This window comes from Nuphar pumila, chromosome 2 (assembly GCF_984573655.1).
Source record: "Nuphar pumila chromosome 2, dmNupPumi1.hap1.1, whole genome shotgun sequence".
NCBI classification, from domain to species: Eukaryota; Viridiplantae; Streptophyta; class Magnoliopsida; order Nymphaeales; family Nymphaeaceae; genus Nuphar; species Nuphar pumila.
In genome coordinates, this window is record NC_143250.1 from 102,102,886 (window position 1) to 102,120,517 (window position 17,632).

Consider the following 17,632-nt stretch of genomic DNA (forward strand, 5'->3'; position numbering starts at 1 on the left):
AGTAGGTAAAAATAAGTATACTATAGTGTTCACTTTATGTGATAGTACAATTTTATGAGTCAGAAACCGGTCCTAGTAAAATGGCTAGGTCTCGATCTAAGAATGATATATACAATGCCACTTAAAAAGTGATAGGATCCAAATGACTAATGAGTAAGACAAGGAATTGTGTTTATAAAAGGAATAGGATCCTTACAGTGACTGAGCGAAACATGATTTCTTTGAAACAAATCTTGTAGTCTTGCTTTTGGACGTAGCGCCAAACTCTCTATATTATCCTGCTCATTAATGCAAACAATCTAGTAATCAAAATGTTTATTATCAAGTCTATCTTCAACTAAATGCAAAAGTAAATACATAATTATGTATTTGGTTTTTTTGCAAAAATTCTTTCCTGCCTTATGGGTGATTTGCAAAAAACCATTCCTTATGTTTTTTTGCAAATCACTCCGTACCTTTTTTGCCATTAGCTCGAAATAGTCCTTCCGTCAAGAAGATGTTGCACATTATATACCCGTCATTTTGCCAAAATAGTCCCTGCCATGTTTGTGTTTTAGAAAAGGGTCCCTCTGTACGGGTAGAAACATCATTGTGTTGCCCTTCACAGCTTCTTTCAAAGGGTCTGATGGATGTTAGCCTTAAAGACTTTGTTGCAAGTTACCAAAAATGTGGTGGGAATTTTGCTAAAATTCATAAGCCACAGACGTTTTTGTAAATCACTAATAAGGTAGGGACCATTTTGCAAATAACCCTTTGTATTACTTGGAAGTAACTGGCTGAGGTCATAGTCTGGGATTAGATGCAGACAACTGTGAGATCTACTCAAGTTCCATATCAATTTTCTGTACATATAATGATCTAAAAGAGTTAAAAACTAAAAATTGTAAACCTGAATAGCCATTGCTTCTTGATGAATATCAGCTTCTTTCCCTCTAAAGCTTTGCAATGCTAATTTAAACTCGTTTATATTACCAGTCTTTGCCTGCAAGATTAGTATTTGGTACTGATAAAATGTGTGGTATGGTACATCAATAATATGTTTTGCATTAGGTGGATGAAAACTGACCAGCCACCTTGGAGACTCTGGAATGAAGAACAGGCCTATGAGTTGAATCAAGCATGGAATGATTCCTGCAAATAGTTCGGACTTATATTTCAATCGGTATCCATAAGCTAAATGTGTACTTGTCTCAAAGTCATCTACATTGAATTAATTTTCTTGTTTTCTTTTACTTCTTTTTCTTTTTATTTTGCAGTTGCAAATTGACACTAAGTGTTGAGGATAGTGATTAGGAATGATGGAAACCCTAACTTGATTTGCAGGAACCTATCATCTACCAACTACATTATGATCTACACCTGTTCTATGCTATGATGAACTAGGAATTTAAGTGATTTAATAAAAATATGCAGAAATTCAAAGAAAATGCTCACAAATTCATTCATCCATCTCCATCAAGAAATACCCTCTATGATGAATATTCGTGAACAAAAGTTATAAGAAACCATAATTTAATATGGATCCAAGATGTATCTAAATCCTAAGACTCAAGAGAATCCAAAAGAAAGTAGAATGAATTGGCAGTTGGATCTAAAACTTAGATACATGAGGCTTCTGCCCTATGTCATTCTCCCCAAATTGGAGAAGACTCGCCCTAGAGTCTAGATCACTTTCACTTATTCTTGTTTCTTTTAATTTTTTTAAAAATGATGAAGGCTGCGCAGATCTAAGATATAGAAGTCAGGTGGGGACAAGATTCGCTTTACAATAGGAAAAGTATATGGACCCTATCATTTCTTGTTTGATACAAAGAATTCTCAAAGGGATCCATATATGGTATCTGGGCAAATTTAGAAATTTCCAACTTAAGATTCACCTAGGTCCAATTGAATTTAAGTGGATCCAAATATTTCACAACCGAGTCTAAACATTTAATGGGTTTAGAGATAAAACAGGTTGAAGGTCCATTTGTCCTATAAGCTTCGCTGGGTTAGTCTTGGACATGGATCAAATGAGAAAGATAAGTTTTGGATATTGGGTTAGTGAGTAATGGATAGGTGCTAAATTAAATATGCTAAATGAAATGTGTTAAATGGATTTTCAGGTATTTTTTTGTTTTATTTTTAAATTATGACCGTACAGATGTGATCTATGTACTTGATTTTATAGGGATCATCACTTGAAATGTTTGATTCGGACACATGGGTGGGTTTTTATAATATTTGAAAAATCAACGGTCTAAAATCTTTATAAATTTTTGAGGCTCCAAATATCATTTTTTTCATCAAAAACACATGATCCAAGTGTAAATTCCTCCGAAATCAACCATGCCCAAGACATTTATGGGGTCAGGCGAAAAAAATACCAAAAGAGCAAAAAACTCCATTTAGCACGCTTCATTTTAGCATATTTCATTTAACACCTACCCATTACTCTTGTGTTAGTTTCATAGAGAGTTTGGGTTGAATAGATCTAAGAGGGTTTAATAGGTGTTTGGATTTAAATGGGTTTTGTTTGGTGGATTTTGTGTTGAAATTGTATCCAAAATCAACTTCAATGAGCTATAAAAGAGTAGAGACTCACTTTGGATGAGAAAAACTAGTTTCTTTCCTTTAGTCTATGGGGGCTTTTATGTGAGGGTTGTGAACCGAACTGGTTTGAAACTGAACCGGTTTGGCTGGGTGCTTCTCCATCCATGATGACCAAGGGAGATGCAGAATGATGGTTAGGGCTTCGCAATCCACCACCATCCCCCTCTAAATGGAAGGCCACCATGGGGTTGTCTGCCGGTGGGAAAGGGTGTCATCAGACAGGAATGGCTGGTGACAAGGCTCCGATCAAATTCAGACTGAGCCTCACTGGTTTGGTGGCTGCAATAAAGGGAAAAAAGTTGATTAGGCAGCCTTGGGATGCCGCCCGGGGACAGAGCCACAAATTCAAGTTGGGGTAGGCACACATCCACAAACACACGTATGAGTAATGGATCTGTGCTAAATGAAATATGCACAAACAGAACGTGCTAAATGATTTTTTCAGGGGTTTTTTGTTTTATTTTTAAATTCTGACCATACAGATGTGATCTATGTACTTGATTTTATAGGGATCAGCTCTTGAAGTGTTCAATTCTGACACATGGATGGGTTTTCACAACGTTAAAAAAAAATCAGCTGTCTAAAATTTTTGTAAATTTTTAAGGCTCCAAATATCAGTTTTTTCCATCAAAAATACATGTTTCAGGTGTGAATTCCTCGTAAATCGTTCATTCCCAACAAATTTATGGGGTTGGAACTGCCAAAAGAACACCAAAAGAGCAAAAAAAACCCATTTGGCACATTTCATTTAGCACATACCCATTACTCTCTCTCTCTAAATGAAATGTGTTAAATGGGCTTTTCTGCTCTTCTAGTACTTTTTTTGCAGTTCCGACCGCATGGTAGATTTATATGGAATAAATGATATATGGAGCTTCAAAAATGTATAAAGATTTTAGACAGTTGATTTTTTGAACGTTATAAAATCCCATGAGAATCAAACACTTCAGATCCTATAAAATCAAGTACATAGATAACATAAGTATGGTTCAAATTTAAAAATAAAATGAAAAAAACTTGCTAAATGAAATATGCTAAATGAAACCTGTTAAATGGGTTTTTCTGCTCTTCCGGTATTTTTTTTGCAGTTTCGACCACAAATGTGTTGGGTATAATCGATTTACGAGGAATCTACACCTGGATCGTGTTTTCAATGAAAAAGTGACATTTGGAGCCTTAAAATTTTATAAAGATTTTGGACAGTTGATTTTTCCAACGTTATAAAAACTCACCCATGTGTCAAAATCAAGCACTTCAATAGCCAATCCCTATAAAATCAAGAATTTAAAATGAAAAATACCTCAAAAACTGTACAATCAAAATTTAAAAATAAAATGAAAAATACCTCAAAAACACATTTAGCATGGAGTCATGGACCCATTACTCATATATATATATATATATATAAGAAAACTTAACATGTTAGATTTGAACCATTAGATGTGTTTAGCATGCTCGATTTAGTGGGGGGAATGGCTCTTGAGTCATGTTTTTAACCAAAAATGTATTTTTATGAGCTGAGAAAAAAATGATGCCTTCATAGCCATTGATTTTGGATTGCCAAAAAAACATGTATACAGGTCAAATTCCAATGTTCCAAAAGTCAATTCTCGCTAAAGAAATCCTATAAATCACATCTATGGTGTTAGATGTGAAAAAAATAACAAAAACTATGGGATTTGGAATCTCCCTACACATGGATGACAGTGGGATAGAATGATAGGGTATGTGGCCGATGGGTGGAAAGAGAGAGGAATGGCTTTGGACAAAATCTCAATCCACTATAATGGAATCCCATCTATAGCTAACCATGGTCCAAACATCATATTATCCAACAATATTTCATTCACATCCAATCCAAGAAAGTCCAAGTCTGAATAGGTTTGAGTTAAACAAAATGGGCATGTGTTGGTTTTAGATCTATACATTAGTTTGGACAAGGGTAGGTTCACTTATGACAGGATCTAATTGGTTTGAGTTTAGGTTCAACTTAGGATTGTTATGCAATAGGGTAAGAGGATCCAATAAAATAGATTTTGGACTCATCACATAGTGCAAATCCAAATCTCCTTTAACTAGATCAAGATAACCCTTATTTAAGATCCTCATTTAAAACCCTTAATTCTGTTTTGAACCACTATCCACTCCAAAATCCATCAAGACCACTCCAATCTGGCCCAAATCTTAACCCAACTCAAGATCCATTCAAAACCCTTACTTGGATCCATATGAGGTTTATGGGATCGAACTGGGTCTCCTCGAGTTCACAGGCCCACAATGTAGCTGCCTTCCTTAATTGGGTCTATAATAGAACAGATATTCGAGTGACATCAAATTCCTGATCATCGTATGGTCATTCTCGCATCAATCTGGCTTTATAATATAGCCAAGATATAGTGGATTGAGCTAGAGAGGGTTTATGAGAGCTAAGTGTTGGACATTATCAGTTTTTGGGTCCAACCCACGTATGTGACCCTGTTTGGCACCCTACTAGTGGGTCACATTAGTGACCACGTAATGGGGTAGTGGGTGGGAGTTACGTGAATGTGGAAACCACATTCACGTAACTGCCTAATCTCCCATTACATAAGGGGTTAGGGGCTACTAGGATGATGAGAGACTTGTAGCAGTTTCCCTGCCCAAATTCAGTTCCGCATTCAGACTTAGCGGAATAGGGTCCTGCTCACCGTCGACCTAAGGCTTGGGCTCATTGTGGGCGTCGACCGACTGAGGAGAACGCCGAACTTCCTACACAAACTATGGCGAATTCAGATACGCTTCCTGTCATGTTGATTTTTCAGGGATTCACCAACATTGGGTTATGGGCCCACCACGCTAACGCTGCGCGTGGCTGTGTAGGCCATTTCGGCAATTTGAGCATCGGTGGAGTCGCCGTGGGGCAACAACCACCGATAAGCAGCAGATGTAAATCCCTGAATTACCTGTGGTCGTCGGGCTGCAGGGATGATCCGCTGTCGCCGAAGTCGTCGCCTGAAAATGTGGCCGGTAGATGGCGAAAAGGGTTTGAAAAACCCCTTTCTTCTATGTTTTCCATTTCAGCCATTGGGCAAGGGGCTTTTTGCCGGAAAGCTGCAGAGGTGACAGCGGCGGTCTTGACGATGCCAAGGATAGCCCCACCTCATCGCCGAAGTAGCCTGTTAACCGACGACAAAAAAAAAAACAATTTGTAAACCCTTACCTGTCGCCAGAAGGGGGCTCGTTTCGTAGGGGTGGGTTTGCCGTGGAGCATTTTGCCGGCAAGGGCAACCATTGGTCGGCGGCAGCCTTGCTGACATCGCCGGAGTTGCCGCCGGACTGACAGGCAACACCGATCTTCTACCATTGGACGACAAAGCCACGAAGCGTCGCCGTGGGGCGGCGTCTTTTGACGGGGGGGGGGGCTGTCGCCAGATCGGCGTCACAGTGGGGTGACGCAGGTCGCCGACAACCAGGGCCAGTCGCCGTTACGGCGACGTGGGTCGTCGTGGAACCAAAAAGGGCGGAAACCCTTTTTGGTTTCCCTGAAAATACAAACAGAAACCCATCGGGTTTCTGTTTAATTTTTATCAGGGGACCGAATCGGGTCTCGAGTGAAAAACCCGATATTAGACCCGATCCAAACCCATTTTGGGTGGATCGGGCCTGCGATTATTTTTTGGATCTGACCCGGACCCATATAACATCGGGCATGGGTCTTATCCGAAAAGAATCAGGTCTTCTTTTGGGTCGGATCCGATCCAGATTCATTTTGAAACGGGTCTGATCCAGACCCATTAAGAGCCGGGTCGAACTCAGGGTCCATTTAGGACCGGGTCTAACCCGGTTCTGTTTTGAACAGGGTCTAACCCGGGTCCATTTTAGACCGAGTCCGACCCGGGTCTGTTTCGGACCGGGTCCGACCCGGGTTTGTTTCGGACCGGGTCTAACCCGGATTCTGTTCGGGCCGGATCCGACCCGTATCAACTATGGGTCGGGTCAGACCCGGATCCCTTTTAAACCAGGTCGGATCCAAGAATGCAGAATCCGAACACTATTAAGACTGAATCAGATCAGAAACCTGATCCGACCCTTTCCGGAACCGGTTTGAAGCCATTTTTGACCGGTTCTTTCCAGTTTTTCACCGGTTCCGAGATGCTGAGACCTTGTTTTTCATAAATATAAAAAGGTACATGGATTTTGGCATACGGTTATAGGGTTTTATGAACTTTTGTTTATATTAAGTATCAGTTTATAAGGTTTAGAACCAGTTTGGACCCTTAGATGACCAGTTCGGGGCGGTTTCAGACCGGTTTCTACTTGAGGATCATGGGTTTTACCCATATGAGTATGCTTTTGTTATTTTTCATGCTTTATAAAGTGTTTGTTTTAAATAATGCATGACTTATGCATGTTAATTCATGTATTTTGCGTTGGTTAAGTTGTGCATGATGACTTTAAGCATGAATTGCAACTAAATTCATGACAATTAGTTTATGCATATTTGTTGAAGTATGAACTTATATTATGTCATGAATATACATGTATTAAAATGTGTGCATGAGCGTGCTCCATAATACGAATAGGATTTTTGGTAAAAGATGTTGATTGATCGATTCTTGTAATCACCAAAGTGATCTGAGTCATGTTAATTAAGGATTCTTTGGACCGTATTAAGATTCGTAATTATGATTGTGTGTGAATTTATGAAACATCGATTCTACCCAAAGGTAGGTCATTGTGTTCCAAATTTACACAGGGTGTGATAGTAGATGTGTATTCCAGCCCATGAAGCATGTTTGAACCTAAAGGTACAGTGCTGAATTGCCTCTAGATTCATGATCTACTAGTTTCACCAACTGAAGTCAATTCCTTGAGAATTGAAGAGACGGAGCAATTATGAGTATTGTCATTTTCACTAAAGTGAAACGATAATGGTTCAACTACGCTTGTCTCAGAAATGGTGAAAATAAAGGGTCTCACTTTTACCTTTTCAACACGAGTCTCGTCTGAGCAATAATAGTAATGTCTTTCCATTTTCGTTCCTTGATTTATCAGGTTCCTTCCATATCGACGGTTCAAGTAGTATTCCTCTCTTAGACGGATCAAATTTTTTTGATTGGAAAGAAATCATATTATTCACTTTGGGCTATATGGATTTAGATATGACCCTTAGAATTGACGAACCTCCCGCTCTTACAGAGCAGAGCACAGCCGATCAGAAGGCGGCCTCTGAGAAGTGGGAGCGCTCGAACAGACTTAGCCTGTTGCTTTTGCAATCTCGGGTGGCTAAGAACATTCGAGGCGCCATTCCTTATTGTAGGACTGTGAAGAAATTTCTGGGAGCCATTGAGGCTCAGTTCGTCACTTCTAATAAGGCAAGGGCCAGTACACTCGTGTCCAAATTAGTGTCTATGAAATATGTTGGTGACAGTCACATCCGACAGCACATTTTGGAAATGAGGAATATTGCGACTCAACTGAATGACATGAAGTTCACCATTTCTGACTCTTTTTTAGTTCATTTGATCTTAATCTCGTTACCTACTGAGTATGGACCCTTTAAAATCTCTTACAACACACATAATGATGAGTGGTCTTTTAATGACCTCTTGAGTAAGTGTGTTGAGGAAGATGAGAGATTGAAGGGTGAGAGGGTGCCAAGTGCACATATGGCCTCTCATAAGGATAAACAGAGGTCGAAGCCAAAGAAAAACTCCTTCAAAAGGAAGAATCAGAAGAGAACCACTGGGGAGAGTTCAAACTCTCAGGCGAAAGCTAGATCCCAGTTAGGAGGCCCTTCTATAAAGTGTTTCTTCTACAAAAAGAAAGGGCATAAGAAGGTGGACTGTTTGAAGTTCAAGAAGTGGCTCAAAAATAAAGGTAATAAGTCATTTGTTTCTCATGAGTGTAATCTAATTCATGTTCCATTGCATAGTTGGTGGATTGATTCTGGTGCCACGGTGCACATTGCCAACTCTTTGCAGTGCATATTCTGAATAAGGTTCCTACGAAGGCTGTTCAAAAGACTCCTTACGAGTTATAGACAGGTAGAAAACCTTCTTTATCATATATGAACATATGGGGATGTCCACCAGAAGCTAAATTGTATAACCCACATATAAAAGCTTTTGATCCTAGAACAACTAGTGGTTTCTTCATTGGTTATCCAGAAAGATCGAAAGACTTTAGGTTTTATTGTTCATCTCATACACCACAGATAGTGAAAACAGATAAAGCAAGATTTCTTGAAAATGGTTCTGTTGGGATAGATGCGTATCAAAATATTGATTTTGAGGAAATGCAGGATTCAGGTTTCTCACCTGCTAAGAATAAAGACTCGATTTTCTCTATCATTATTCCTTCGAGTAATGTAAGAGAAAGTCCAGTCAATGAACATCAATCCCAACTAGATCCGGTTATTGATGAGGATATACAACAACAACAGGATACAAAGGCTTATTTTGAACCGCTTGTAGCACCTGTATGGAGGTATACCAGAATTAGGAAATCTGCTATCCATCCGGACTATGTGGTGTATTTACAAGAGTCAAATGATTTCATAGACATTGATGAAGATCCCTTCACATTTGCAGAAGCCATTAAAAGTGAAAGATCAACACATTGGATCAATGCCATGAAAGAAGAGCTTGACTCTATGGCAAATAACCAAGTGTGGGATCTTGTACCTCGACCTGATGGAGTTAGACCTGTTGGTTGTAAATGATTTTATAAAACCAAAACAGACTCTAAAGGTCATGTGAAGAGGTACAAGGCTAAGCTTGTAGCAAAAGGTTTCACACAGATAGAGGGCATTGATTATAATGAGATTTTTTCTCTTGTCTCAACTAATGAATCATTGAGGATAATCATGGCCCTCATAGCTCATTTTGATTTAGAGCTGCATCAAATGGATGTGAAAACTGCCTTCCTAAATGGGGATCTGGATGAGGAGGTATACATGCAACAACCTCCTGGTTTCAGTATAGATGACTTGAATAACTTAGTTTGCAAATTGAATAAGTCAATTTATGGACTTAAACAGGCCTCTCGCTAGTGGTATAAGAAGTTCAATCAGGTAATAATGAACTTTGGATTCACTGAAAACATTGTTGATCAGTGTATTTACATTAAGACTAGTGGGAGTAAGTTCATAATTTTGGTTTTATATGTTGACGATATTCTTCTTGCAACTAATGATTTGAGTCTTTTACATGAAACAAAAGTCTTTCTTTCCTCTTATTTCGATATGAAAGACATGGGTGATGCCACTTATGTCCTTGGAATCGAGATCCGTCGTAACAGAACTAAGGGTGTCCTTGGCCTATCTCAGAAATCGTATATCCTTAAGGTTCTTAAAAGATATGGGATAGAGAATTGTTCTCCTAGTTCGGCAACTATAGTGAAAGGGGATAAATTGAGCTTAAAGGACTGTCCTCAGGATGATATTGCGAAGGTTCAGATGGATGCTGTCCCATATGCTTCAGTAGTTGGGAGTTTACAGTACGCGCAGACTTGCACTCGACCTGATATAGCATTTGCTGTGGGAATGATTGGTAGATATCAGTCAAATTCAGGCATTGCACACTGGAAGGTAGCGAAGAAAGTCATGCGCTATTTACAAGGAACGAAAGACTATATGTTGACCTACAGGAAAGCTGACCACCTAGAGGTCGTTGGATACTCTGATGCAGACTTAGGAGGATGTATTGACAGTAGAAAATCCACTACTGGATACATTTTTCTTCTAGCGGGTGGTGTTGTCTCATGGAGAAGTGGAAAGCAGTCTACCACTGCTGCTCATACCATGGAGGCAGAATTCATTGCTATATACGAGACTTCGTCACAGACCATTTGGATAAAGAACTTCATTATGGGTCTTGGTATAGTGGACTCTATTGAGAGACCACTAAAGATCTTTTGTGACAATGAAGCAGCCGTGTTTTTTTTAAATAACAACAAGAGCTCAACATCGTGTTGACACATGAAGTTAAAATATTTTGTTGTTAAAGAAAGGACTGAGAATCATCTGATATGTATTGATACAATTGGGACGAAGGAAATGACTGTGGATCCCCTTACTAAAGGGCTAGCACCGGGATTGTATTTCCAACATGTAAAGGGGATGGGTCTTTTTTATTCCTTCTGATGTATGACAATACCTTATGTGATCACATTTGTATTTATGTTTTGATTCTCTAAGGTTTTGTGTTATTGTTGATTTTGCATAAAGAATCTCTCATATGGGTTAGAGAGAATAGCAGAATAACAATATTAAAGGACCAATAGAATAGGTGAGAGACCAACCTATTCATAAAGGTAATTTCTTTACATGCCTAAGCACTGAAGGTGAATTGTAGAGTAGTACAAGGAAATATGACATTTCATAAAAGGGTGTTCATATTCTTGATTCATACGATTCATCCTTGTGATAAAGGGTGGCATGTGAACCCACATAAAGAATTAAATCGAGATAACGGTATACACCTCGATTTAGTATACTTTTGGTGTCAATGGGTCAAGTGGGAGAATGTTTGACATTATCAGTTTTTGGGTTCAACCCACGTATGTGACCCTGTTTGACACCCTACTAGTGGGTCACATTAGTGACCACGTAATGGGGTAGTGGGTGGGAGTTACGTGAATGTGGAATAACTACATTCACGTAACTGCCTAATCTCCCATTACATAAGGGGTTAGGGGCTACTAGGATGATGAGAAACTTGTAGCAGTTTCCCTGCCCAAATTCAGTTTCGCATTGAGACTTAGTGGAATAGGGTCCTGCTCACCGTCGACCTAAGGCCTGGGCTCATTGTGGGCATCGACCGGCTGAGGAGAACGCCGAACTTCCTACACGAACTATGGCGAATTCAGGTACACTTCCTGTCATGTTGATTTTTCAGGGATTCACCAACACTAAGGACTAAATGGATTTCCAACGTGGGTCGAAATGAAGGAGACAATGTGGATCAAGTTAATTGATGATCCATGCCTATCTTATGTTTCTATTTCCAAAAGTATCCAGATCCAATTAGATGTGACGCCATAGGAATTTGGTCTAAATGTATCTCCTCTAGAACCTATATGAATGCCTCTTAGGTGCCCAGATCCAATTAAAACAGATATAGATCCTAACCTACACTTGCACACTGAAATATACCCTACTTTGATGTGACCTATTTAAGACTTTTGGTCCACTCATTATACAATACAAACTAGTTGAGCTCCTTTCCAAGCCAGTCCCAAAACTAGTCTTATACCCAAACCCAGTTAATCTGGATTTAGTCCAACCCAATGGGACCGAGAAGCATCTTCAAATGGATCTTTCTAGCTTGGCTCAATTATTACATGTAGATCCATTTGCTGCTTTCTTACATCCACCACTAATTGATTGGATCATTTTATTATTTATGTTTAGAGCTTCTATGGATCGGATCCTGTCACTATGGACTCTCTAGATCTATGACTAGCAAATCCACTTGTACATGAAATTATTAGGAAAAGCAAAGTCAAGTAAGACTTATAAGAATCCCCAAGGGGGGGCGTAGTGGGGTGGGGCCTTGACTGCTAGAAGGGCAGTTAAGGTTTGATTCCCATGAGCATCACCCTTCTGCACAAGCCAACACGTAGCATAGGCCTCGGGAGCAGGGGTCCTAGCCTTGGAGTTTTATTCTGCGGGCATGATGTATGGCAGGCTGAGCCAGCACAACCAGGTCATCATGCCGGGTGTCGTCGGGTTATAAATCCAAAAAACACAAAAAGCAAGTTGGATTTGGTGTGGGGTCCATGTCAAATCTTGTTTATACAAATAAGGGATCTTAGAAGGGCCAGAGGTATGTATATCAGAAATCTTAGTTGAGCTGCAAGGCATTTCATGTATGAATTTTGCTGAAACTAGGATATGACATGATTGGCTAGCCTCCCTACAAATTGAACTCATAAATCTATAGTCGACATTGGAATTAAAATTCTGTTATAATTTTGCTATTTAATTTATTTATTCATCAAAGCCTTGTAGTATTCAAGGCTTGAGTATGAGAGGAAGACTTGGAATATTTTTCATGTGCATTGTGACACTACTAGTCAAAGCCCAATTGCCATGGATTTGTATTCTATGCTTACTTATTCAGTTTTAAATAGCTTATTATATTCCATAAAAATACTTGAGAGGGGGAAAAAATCTTTAATGTTATTGGAAGCTTACCAAGAAGGGTCAATGCACGCCAACTAACAAATATTCCCAAGAGGTAGGCGATTGCTATTCCAAGTGCCATCATTAGCTGCAAAATCAGCAAAATATTCATAACTTTCTTTTTTCTTGGTGCCATCTCACTTTTAAAAATAAAGAAATTGAACCTGGCTTGTTATGTGAGATGTTAGAAGCAACAACTAGTGTACATGGTATTGGAAGATAGGTGAGTTTTTGCAAATATTTGATATCAAAACTTCAAGCAATTAAGGAATTAGTTTTTGTGGATTTATATGCATTGGGTGTACATGGTATTGGAAGATAGGTGAGTTTTTGCAAATATTTGATATCAAAACTTCAAGCAATTAAGGAATTAGTTTTTGTGGATTTATATGCATTGGGAGAAAGCAAACTTTTTTGTTAGTGATGTTGCCCATATACAAAATCCATTTTCGTGAAAAGTTGCAATCGCCATAGATGTGCGTTAAGAAGTTGCATGCACCATTTTTTCTTTATTCTTTTAGATAATTGGGGAAATGCACTTGCAAGCTCATTGGTGTATAAAAACCAATGTTGTCAGTATCAGTAAGTATCGGCCAATAGATATAGTATCGGATGAATGCCACGTGGTTTTGTTTACTTTTGAGCTTTTTAAAATGCAAATCGGATCGGATGGCCACGATGTCAGCATGAGCAAAAACGCTCATGTTCAGCATGACCTGATCTGCTTCCATTTTTGTTTACCTCTATATATTTCTTATGTTAATAACGAAAGGCCGAATGAGCAATAGTTGGAACAAAGATTTTTTCCCTAATCAAATGCATGCCAAGTCACCTTAATTTATGAATCATTTTGATCATTATATCAATTTGCTTACTACCACAAGTTTGAAGACAATCAAATGTTTGTTGTTTATTCAAAATTACCTGAGATGATGTCATAAGCCTTCCTCTTAACTCCTTTGGTGCTATTTCAGCCATGTATACTGGCACCTATTAATGCATTTCCTTTAATAAGTAAACTGAAAAAAACAAAAGAGTTTAATGTATAATTCTCTAGAGCTTATGCTGTATATATAGTATCCCATGTGGTAAGCGGGGTCCTGTGTCAAGCTGAAGGCCCACGATCGAATCCCTTTGCCACATGGGCTGGCTGTAGTTCTGGTAGGGGTCCGCCTTAACCCCCAGCTTGCCTTTCAAAAAAAAATTGCGTGAAGAAAACATAATGTGTTCTTGACTGACATGAAAGATGGAGCTCAATTTATGCACTTTCCAAACCTGTGGAAATGTTAAGTCTTATAGTGCAAATGTTAAGTCTCCTTGTGGTGGGACGTTGCAGGTTCAAAACCCAGTGGTATGATAACTGGTGGGGTCTGCTCAACTCCAGTTTGCCTTTCAAAAAAACTCAAATATGCTACCATAGAAGACTAGTTTAATTGCTACCATTCTCCAGCTTGCGGTGCGGTGGACATCGGGCTGGGTACACAACAGGTTGTCAGGTACCCGGCCCATGATAGGCTGAACAGCCCAGGCCTAATTAAAGTTAGTTAGGCCCGGCACGATTAGGTAATCAAGCTCAAAACAGCCCCAAAGCATTTGCAAATTCAATGAGGCCCCACAGACCCAGACCGTCAAAATGAGTCAGGCCAAAAGAGCCCAGTCTGAGCTCAATTATAACCTGGTAGGGCTGGGCTCTGGCCTGTGGATCGGTGGGGCCTGTCAGGCCTTTATTAGGTCCTAATCGAATCAGGACGGGCCAGCTTGATGTCCAGCACCATGTATAAGGGTGGTCCATTCTGGCTCTATCTGCAATTCAATTGGAAGCAGGGAGATGGACCAGACCATCATAGATCTTCCTCTGCTCTCAACAGCCATTGGGTACACAGTGAGGATGACAGTATGCCTCATTCCTCTTCAATTCTAGCTGGTTTGCACAACTTTAGTTCTACTGCCCTGAGTACAACATCGGACTCTTCCGCCCTTGCTGAAAATATGCAGGCACTAGCCTTTTTTTTAATATATTTATACGGATAAACCAACCTCTCAGGGTCAAAGACCTAGCTGTGCTGGCTTTGCCTGGTATAATAGTGTAAACTCTGTGGGCTTACACCTTGGCCTCATGGAGTCACCACGCTTCAGCTTGCGCAAGGAACTACAACCATGAGATTTGAACCTAAACCACCTGCCTAGCAGCATAGGTCTAATCCCACTACGCCAAACCCCTTTGGGGCTGTGCAGGGACTAGGTTTGTGGCTAAAATGAGAACCAGTTTGGTTCGTCATCCTTATCAAGCCGTTCTAATTAAATTCTGCAATTCAAAAATCAATAGCTGAAAAAACACACACACAAAAAAATTGTAATTTAAAACTCATGTTTTTCATTGGAAAAACACCATCCAAAGGTTAATTTTCACTGAATAGACTACACTGAATCCATCTATGAGGTCAGATTTGATCAAAACAATTTGCATCAATGAGATAATAGTCACAAATACCGTCATTTCATTCAATTTCTCGCGAAAAAAACTCGAGATAGTTGAAAAATGAAATTTTATTAATTAAAATGGGATACACTGAAGTAATGGACGATGAAGATGTCGGTGATTTGACAGATCACCTGATGTGCTATCGTGAGCACAACACTTGCAGTGCACGGAAACGCACCGACAGAAAAAACCCAATGTTTTCATGGCACGCAAACGTGCCTTAAGAGGTCAGTGAATATTAGCTTAGGGTCATTTATTTCACCCGATTGACACATAAAAATGGGGTTACTAGGTCGTAGTGATCGTCATCAAGAAAAGACACATGAAAATGAGGCTTACCTATAAAACCCTTTATTTTCGTAAGAAGGTGAAACAAACATGGGGGCCTAAAGTATCATGAGCTTCTTTTCATATTGACCTTGCATTTACTATGCAAATCCCTACAACACCACCCCCTGCGAATAGATTTAGGTATAGTTTTTTCATACAAGGGATGGCTTTCCTATCATGAGATGCCTTTACAATGGAGTTTTTTTCTCATTGGTGGGAATGAAACAAACCACAAGAGTAGAAATTAAGAGGATCCTATAAAACGCTGGGTGACATTATCACAACCACTAACCTCGCCCCCCGCTGCTAATGTCACCCTGCATGTTTTCCGCGGAACATGAGGTAATCTCATGTAATTTTCTGATGCGTTTAGTATGTGTATCATTTGATCCTATCTCCAAATGTATGGTGTCAGAAAATGCCCTCTCAACATTGTACTGTAGTATGAGGCATCTATTATAATCTCAAGGGTATCCTCTTGGTCCCAACTGTTATATCATGCATTTGAACCAAGCCAACTAAAAAATCAATAGTAGATGGCAGGTCCTTGGTAATGTTTGGGACAACAAGCAGTAGAAGAAAATCAATAATTTACCGCGTAAGAGAAGATGCCAACTCCAATTCCGGTGCAGAATCGGCCTACATCTAGTGACCAAGCACCCTGTTGCAGAAAAAAATAATAATGAATCAACTAAACAATGAAGTTGGAACATTTGGATTCTTTTATCCGTGGTTGAACCTTAGGGAACTTTCAATCAATCAAAATAATGAAACAAATTAAGTCAAACCTCAGAGAATAGAATGAGGATCCATCCAGCGAGGCATAAAGTAGAAGAAATTCTCAAGGTCTGCTCATTGAAGAAAATGAGATGAAAATGTCAAATGTGGAAGAAAGAAAATGAATAAGATCAAGATCATGCCACTGGAAAATTAACTACCCATTTCCGGCCAACATAATCAGCTAGCGGTCCGCCTCCTAAGGCACCAACCATGCCACCAACCGACAGCAGCGAACCAAAAACAGAGAACTGATGTTCAACAAGCCAAAACCAGGAGAGAAAGATAGTCATTAGTCTTTACGAAGCTTAGGAGTCCAGTGTAAGTTTACAGTTAATAATTTGGCGAGTAGACTCAGTCGAGACGTCAGATAGACTTGATCCAGAATGGCTGAATATGGTGGGGTGCAAGCATTCGAGTGCATATTTAGTGATCGGACCGAGTGCTTTCCGTTGAATATCTTTGGAAGGTACTCGGTCCGATTACCGGATCTCATGCGAGTGTACTGGACATGCATGAGTCGTGTGTTGGTTGAATTTGATGATGGTTTGGCGAGTAAATTAAACCTGTGAAGAAGTAAGATTGAGGTCGCTGATGATGGCTGATTCAGTTGGGGATGAATATCCGCTCTGAAATTCGTCAGGACAAGGCAAAAATGTCACATGAAGGACGAGTACCACATTATCTCTTGTGCTCTCCCAATTACATTACTTGCATTGCATATAGAGAGAGCACTGATGAGCAGGGTTCAGTTTAGTGTCTACTTACGCATGCACCATTTTCAAAGGAGCCACAAGCAGCCACGAGCGTGGCAAGCAGAACCATGCTGATGGATTCCCTCCCTTTTGGAATGAGGGAGGCTGATGAGTCGCCGCCCATGCCTCTGCCTCTGCCTCTGCCTCTGCCTCTGCCTGTTCTCGTCCGGCAGAAGCAGACGTGAAATGAAACTATTATTGGTTGATACTTGTAATAACAAAGAATTCCTAATTGCATCGCAGTTATTGAGAACCAAGGATGAAGTTGTGAATCTATGAACACCGAAAAGCAAGCTTGCTATGAGCCAAAACAATGTAGCAGCCATCACTATCTCAGAGCATTGATTGGCGCCAAACGACTACAGTGCCTTGCAAGTAGCAGCCATCACTATCTATTAAGCCCACAAGTGGGAAGCAAGGGCAGACAGCGAGATAAATAAAGAAGAAAAAGAAGGCTCAAAGAAAGATTACTTCTCCTGAATCTTCTTTCTATAAAAAAGAAAATTAGTCTTTGCTCTTAATCCCAAT

At 39.7% G+C, this 17,632-nt stretch overlaps 1 protein-coding gene across 1 annotated transcript; it reads right to left on the bottom strand.

Annotated features, from left to right (window-relative positions):
* Nucleotides 1-196: 196 nt before the first annotated feature.
* LOC149846437 (sugar transporter ERD6-like 16) lies at nt 197-17,314 on the bottom strand. The gene is made up of 9 exons (XM_089996355.1): nt 17,118-17,314; nt 16,916-16,978; nt 16,511-16,600; nt 16,361-16,420; nt 16,168-16,233; nt 13,685-13,750; nt 12,773-12,848; nt 1,067-1,131; nt 197-982 (listed from the first exon to the last, which is right to left on the bottom strand). Exons 1-9 carry the CDS (start codon nt 17,226-17,228, stop codon nt 875-877), a joined length of 705 nt encoding a protein of 234 aa, XP_089852481.1. The 5' UTR covers nt 17,229-17,314; the 3' UTR covers nt 197-874.
* Between the last annotated feature and the right edge of the window lie 318 nt (nt 17,315-17,632).